The sequence below is a fragment of the Paroedura picta genome, chromosome 12 (genome assembly GCF_049243985.1).
Source record: "Paroedura picta isolate Pp20150507F chromosome 12, Ppicta_v3.0, whole genome shotgun sequence".
In the NCBI taxonomy this organism is placed as follows: Eukaryota; Metazoa; Chordata; class Lepidosauria; order Squamata; family Gekkonidae; genus Paroedura; species Paroedura picta.
Window position 1 is genome coordinate 30,731,791 of NC_135380.1, and position 7,168 is coordinate 30,738,958.

Genomic DNA, 7,168 nt, shown 5'->3' on the forward strand with positions numbered 1-7,168 from the left:
CATCTGGAGTCCATGGACATCTGGAGGGCTGCAGTTTGACTATCCCTGGTCTAAATGGAAAGGTCCCAGCCTTCTCAGACTGTCCTCATAGGGAGAGTGCTGCTGCAACCCCTGGATCACTGCATCTTTTTCTCACCGCCGTATTCTTTTTGGAGATGAGGCGACCAGAATGGTACAGGGCTGCCAATGTGACGTTTGTAGAAGGGGTTTCTATAGGAGCTCTGATGCTAACACACGCACGGCAGCTCCCCCCACCTCTCGAGTTGAAATCACGAACAGAGCATTCTTGTAAGCCTAGTCCAGCCCCCCAATATCCATGGGGGGCCTGTGCCTCTGTAGGCAGAGCGGCTGCTTTGAATGCAGAAGTATTTTCTTGGTATCTCTGTTGCCAGTCTAAAGAGATGGCAGCTTGCGGAACCAGTGATCTGACTCACTACAAGATGGCTTCGTATATATCTAGGGCCCTGACCTGGATAGTCCAGCCAAGCCCGATCTCCGAGACTAAGCAAGGTTGACCCTGGCTAGTGTTTGGATGGGGGACCTCCGAGGAACGCCTGGGTCATGACAACTGGAGGCAGGCAATGGCAAACCACCCCCAAACATCTCTTGCCTGGCTGCCAGACAATCCTTGCATCTCCTGGCTATGCTACACACATGCCACATGATAAATGACAATGTATTTAAGGTTCTTGGGGAATCCCCAGCATCTCAGGCTGAAAGGGTCACTGGCAGCTGGAAAATGTTCTCCTGACATCCTGGAAAGCTTCTGTTCATCAGAGCCAAAAAAATTACAGAGCCAGTTGAACGGTATCTCTGTCTAGCTTGGTCCTCAGTGACTTCTCGTTCCATTTAACAGAAATGGATTCCTGGTGCAAAGGTTTCTTCCTCCCCTTCAGAAAGATTTCTTGAATAACGTTTGGATTGTCATTGTGACCCAGGCACCCAGGCCCTTCAGAGTTTATTTTAAAACCCATGGAGCTGGCTTCTGGGGAGAGAGACTGGCGTGAAGGGAGCAGTGCCTGGTGCAAGCATCTCAGCCCAAAAGCTGATAAGATAAAATGGCTGATAAGTTGAAAAGAGGCCAACCTGTAGCCCAGGAAGGACTTACCTGCCGAGCCGCTCCACCCCCTGGGCCGTGACAGGCCTCAGATTGGCAGCTGCCTCAGTCTGGGCCGAGTTCCTGCTTTGATTCGTGCAGAGTCTTGCAAGTTGATAAACCAGCCCGGCCACAGTCCTAGCTGTTCACTTGTCGAGCTGGGAAGGTACAAAGGCACAACCTGGAGGAGCCGGCAGCTCAGAGGAAGCCGAGCCCCAAGCGTGCGCCGCAGGGACCCACCAGTGGAGGTGAATGAGGGCTGTTCCTGGACCAGGGAAGACCAAACGTACTGGGCCTGCTGTGTCCCCTCCAGCTTCTTGTGAAACGGATCCTGGCCTTGCTTCAAGCTGTAGGATTTCAGAAGCAGATGACATGGGAACAGGTTGGGTACCATTTGTTTCCTGGGCGTTGAGCAGTAGGAGGTTGTGGCTGGAAAACGGCAGGACTGTAGGGCTGCATGGATGCCAGTCATTTTCTTGATATAGAACCTAGGAGTGCAATGGCTGGGACCCCCCTGGAGTCAGGAGGATCCCTAATGGCAGAGCCAGCTCTTTCGTGTGGCCCAGAGATGGAAGAGGTCTGCTTGAATGTGTCCCCTCCTGGCACTCTTAGCCTGACTGTAGCATTGGACATGGAACAGAGAGCTAGCACTCCTGTGGATGCAAAGTCTGATAAGGACAGAGCTGCTGCTGAGGGTCCAGCAGGGGGGATGGAAGCATCAGTGCACACACGATGTAAAGGAAGCATCTGGTCAGAAGTCCAGCCCATGGTCTCGGAGAGTATGGAGGAAGACCTGAGCCACACTCGAACTGCGTGGGCCGAGGAGAGAGATCCAGAGCAGCCTCCTGTGAGTCCCAAAGTCTTTTTAGCTGCCTGTTGTCCTGGAGAAGGTTGGCTGCCTGCCACGGCCCCACAGGAAGAGGAGGAAGTGGTGCTTGGTCCCCTTGCAGTGGAAGCAGAGGGCTATAGCATGAAAGTTGAGCAAGAGCTTCCTTCGGCGGAGAACATCGTAGAGACGGAACATGATTGCCTGTTGGAGGCCAGAGGCTGGGCCCTCGGCAGAGGGGAGCCGGGGGCTGTAACGCAGGCCTGCTGCATCCAGACAGAAGACGACAGCGTTGGCGAGCAGGAGTGCCCCATTTGCACAGAACTGTACGACCAGGACAAACGCAGGCCAGCCTTGCTGAACTGCAGCCACGTGCTCTGTGGCCAGTGTCTGCGCTCCATCATGGAGGCGTCCAGCGCCGCCGACATCGGACGCGTACGCTGCCCCATCTGCCGCCAAAAGACGCCCATGATGGAGTGGGAGATCTGCAAGCTGCAAGAGGAGCTGCTGTTGATGAACAGTGATCCGGGCCCCGCAGTGGCACCTCCCAGTTTTACCACCCTTCCGGCCCGGCGTCCAGGGCTCTGGGGAGGCTTGGAGCACCACTTCCAGGTCCGCTTCCACACCACCCGCATGATTGGCTTCCTGCCCTGCCTCCGCTACCCTCGCTCCCTTATCCAAAGGCTAGCCCACCTGGAACGCCGTTGCCGTTGTTGTTACCGCTTAGCATTGGTGGGACTGCTCATCTTCGAGATGCTGAGCCTCTTACTTGTCTTCCTGCCCATCGCTTTGCTGCTGTTGCTCTTCCTTATTCTGGACAAATAGAGTTTAAACTAGACTCTTAGCCGAAATGAAGACTGAAGGAACAGGGGATGGCTGATCCATGCAGATAGCTCTGTAAGCTCTGCTATCAGGGGCAGCTCAAATCCATTCACAAGTCTTTTCTCCCATCCATTTGCTGAACTGAGACTTGTCACTTGTCACTTACTATATGACACCCTGGTGGTGTTGGGGGTTGCCCACCTTTTCTGCTCCCAGCCTTTCTGATGCCGAGGCAGAGTTGGTGGCAGGTTAACGTTTCTTGGTGTGAACACTGTTTAGTTCCTGTTTAGCTTCTCCCTTTCTTTGACGGTTTGATGGGTGATAAGCTTTTGTCCTTGGGTGCACACTCGCTGCAGGTCGGCGGTTGATACTCACAGCCATTCTTGCTATGTGGTGGGAGGACCAGTTGTAGAATGACATCAGTCACTCTACAAAGGAAGTGAAGGTTGGTTTAGCTGGGTGCTTTCTAGCAGCTCAAGGAGGGCGGTGTGTGAGAGATGCAGAGCCAAAGAGAGAATGGAGATTTTGGGGGTAGAGTGGGCTGTTCCCTTCAGGCTGTTAGGCATGCTAGCCTCCTGATGCTGCTAGTCCTCAAGCTAATGCCATTCCCAGAATCACAGGCTCTCTTCCTGTGCTATCTCTGAGGCTGAATTCCGCTGACTTGAGGGAAGCCTAAAATAATCTTAAAATACCTCCTGAGTGCTTCTGGCAGTAGCTTGAATGCAAGCTCTCACATTTAAAGCCTGTGTTTGTACAGAGAGATCTAGATCGTCTGCAGTGTGTCACGTTCAGGGTGGAGGTACAGAGGAAAGGAGGGGCTGGTCCTGCTTCCTCCACACAATGTAAGATGTGTTGCAATTCTGGCGTTTGGCTTCCCAAATGTGAAAGGGGCCTGCCTCTCGGCTCTGCCTACAGTTCACTCCTGGTGGAAATTGATTTCTATTCTTGGTATATGTGAGAGTGGGGTATTGCATATTCTCTGATGTGATGGGAAATCACTCTGCACATGCTCAGATATTTTATGCCCTGTTTTGCATCATGCAAAACCGTAGACCCTGTCCCGTAGCTTCCCTCCATCAAAGGAAGAACACCATACCCACTGACCAGAACAGCCCATGTTAGCAACCTCAATTTTCAGTCTTCCAGACTAGCTGCAGGAGCCCTGACTTCATTTGCAACCGATCACCCTGTTTTTCGCCTCTCTCTCAGACTTGGTTTTCACAGGTGGAAGAATACAGAGGTAGAACAATGGGCTGAGACACTGCAGAGCCCAGATATCATATTGTGTTTTTGAATCTTCCATGCAACTAGAAAGTTAGCACGGCAGGGAAAGAGATTCTTCATTTGATTTCTTGGATTTTTGTTTGAAGGGGTTTTCAGCATAGTGGAGAGTTCCACAATGTGATCCTCCTGCTACAACCTTACAGCAAAGGTTTTCAATGTCTTTACATCCACATTTGTACTCCGTTTTCCCCTTAATGGATACCCAAAGCATCTTATATGACATTGTTCTCCGCCATTTTATCCTCACACCTTCTGAGGTAGGTTAGGCTGACAATGTCTGGCCCAAGGTCATCTAGCCGTCTTCCATGGCAGAGCTGGGATTTGAACCCGGGCCTCTCAGATCTTAGACTGACACAGCTTAATATAACTTGTTCCGAAAGAACAGACGCAACTGTGAGGGAGGAGGGAGCAGCCCTGTCTGTTACAAAATGTACACAGTTAGCTAAGCGGTTGAACAGAACAACCCTGCGGAGAGCATCTGGGACAAAATAAATGACTTAAAAACGATGTTGGGAGTCTGCTACAACCCAAGCAAAGAAGGGAATATGGACGATGTTTTCCTGAGGCAGAAACAAACTTGTTTTCACATATGAATAAGGTGCAGTCTGTTTTCACTGTCAGTTTTATGCATGTATGAACCAGCTCTGGTCATTGACACAGCAATGAGATCAGGGAATTTTGCAGTGTGTTGGATTTCCAGGAGGGGAAAGGACAAATCACACTGCACCCGCTCAAATGCCCCCTCTCTTCCTGCTGTGTCATCATGCATGGATCCTACCTCACGTTAAGGCCTGACAGCTCTACCCCATACACACTGTGACAGAGAGTGGAAGAGATTTCCAGTGTCCACACCAGAGCAGGGGAAATGGAGTAGAACGGGCATTGTCCCTTGGAGTTGCAGGCACATCTGCCCAGCAGAACACATTTCAGGCTTCCAGCAACGTTTCGGCATGACTCAGCTAAGAATCAGATGTCCTCTGCCTGCCCGGCAAAACAGCAGCTAATGCTGGAAGAGAAAGAGGAGGAAATTGCAAACTTACTATTGCAATGATAATGTAAACTCAGCAGAGGCAAGGTCCTCTTTTGCTGCCTTTACAGAGTCAAATTGGTCACCCTGTAGCTCGATTTCCCCAGGTTTCTGCTAGCTGAAGCGCCCTTTCTTTTCCTGAAATGCTGTGCTTGTCTGTAGGAGTTCAGGGCATGTCTCTTCTTAAGAAGGAAAGCCAGTTCAGAGTATTATTGATTCATACATAGATGCAACAAGTGTATTCATTTGAGCGTAGGGATTTCTCTTGCACCTCTGCAGCAGGAGTAGCTGAATGACCCAGTGCAGAGATAGAGCATTCCTCACACACAGTGCTTAGCTGCTTTGAATATTGAAAGATACACATCCTCTATACATGGAGGTTCCATTTAATTGTCATGACCAATAGCCATTGATGGGCCTGTCTTCTGCAAATCTAATACCCCTTTAAAGCTATCAAATGTTATATTTTCCTGTGGCAGTGAGTTCCATACATTAATCAGACATTGTGTACAAAAAACTCTCTTCTTATCCATCTTAATCCCTACTACAAATTGGGTTTATTGCTGTTCTGAAGGGGGGGGGGTCCGTACAACAGCATCCTTTTACAAACCCTCCCATGTACCCAGACTTTTTCCTGAGAGCCAGTTTGGTGTAGTGGTTAGGAGTGCGGACTTCTAATCTGGCATGCCGGGTTCGATTCTGCGCTCCCCCACGTGCAGCCAGCTGGGTGACCTTGGGCTCCCCACAGCACTGATAAAACTGTTCTGAGCGAGCAGTGATATCAGGGCTCTCTCAGCCTCACCCACCCCACAGGGTGTCTGTTGTGGGGAGAGGAAAGGGAAGGCCACTGTAAGCCGCTTTGAGCCTCCGTCGGGTAGGGAAAAGCGGCATATAAGAACCAACTCTTCTTCTTCTGAATGCTAAAGCCCCAATCAACTATTCCTCATAAGAATGGTGCTTCCATGCCCTTCTTCAGCTCTATGGTGGGTGGCCAGGCTCATGCATCACCTTCTAACAATGTGGCCACCATGCCACCACTTTATGCAATCCGATGTTGCCAATTTTTGTCTCAACCCCCCCCCCCCCTGCTAAACACACCTAGTCTTCTACCAGCCTTTCTCACTGTTAGGTTGTAGTTAAAGCCCAATATATCTCCAGGAATAATTCTGCAAATAAATAAAAAACAGAGCCTTGGAAGAAGGCTGAGCAAGGGACGGGCAGGGAAAGCCTCATGGATAATCTTTTGCTGTTGCTATGCGGAAGTGACCTCCTTTAACAACTTCGTGGAGGGGGGCTGGAATCCTTGGGGGAAGTTGCCTTTAAAGAACTGCTCTCCATAAACATTTTTTGTTCCAAGGAGAATTTGCCTCTTCCCGGCTCCTCTGGAGACAGCAGCAAACCCAAGGCTTTCATTGGGAGCGCCTATATATAGCAAGCCCTTTGGGAGGAGTTGCTGGGGGGGGGAGGATAGGGGATCTTCTCCGCATCCCCTAATGCGTTCTGCCAGTTGCCTCAGCAGCCGGCGCCTTTGCTGCGCCCAGACCCTTTACAGAAACTGCCGGAGGGAGCCAGCCTGGGAAGGGCCACGTGGCCTCGTGTGTGTGCGCGTGGATGTTTCCAAAGGGGAGGAAGGGGGAAAGAGGCGAGCTGATTGGTGCCTGCCTCCGTTGTTACCTGGCAACGCGCATGAGCTTTGTGGTACCCACTTAGCTGGCCAGTCCGGAGAGGGAGAGAGGCGGGGAAGGCTTTTTGGAGGCTGACCAGCGAGCCAGGCAGGCCTCCATCAGACTGCACCCCAATCTCAACTGTAATTTGGAATTGTCTTCCTTTTGCTTTTTGTGCAAGGATTGTCAGCTGCCTAGACAAAGTGTGTGTTTGTGGGAGGGGACTTTTTAGAAGTATTGCCTGTTGTTTTGGAGACAGCTGTTAGAAAAAGGTTTATTTATTTATTATTAAAATTTATTATTATTTGTGCCCCTCACCTTTTTAAAATGAGTTGCAATGTACATTTTAGGAGGTAAACAACAGTGTCATCTAAGGAGGATTGTCAGCCTCCGTATGGGGCCTGAAGATCTCCTGGAATTACTTGTACAGAGATCAGTTCCTCTTGTGG

General features: G+C 50.5%; 1 protein-coding gene across 1 annotated transcript; it reads left to right on the forward strand.

Moving 5' to 3' along the window:
• On the forward strand, nt 1-7,036 carry LOC143821270 (ring finger protein-like). Its single transcript, XM_077304988.1, has one exon. The coding sequence runs from the start codon at nt 1,554-1,556 to the stop codon at nt 2,745-2,747; it is 1,194 nt and encodes a 397-aa protein (XP_077161103.1). The 5' UTR covers nt 1-1,553; the 3' UTR covers nt 2,748-7,036.
• The last annotated feature ends 132 nt before the right edge of the window (nt 7,037-7,168 follow it).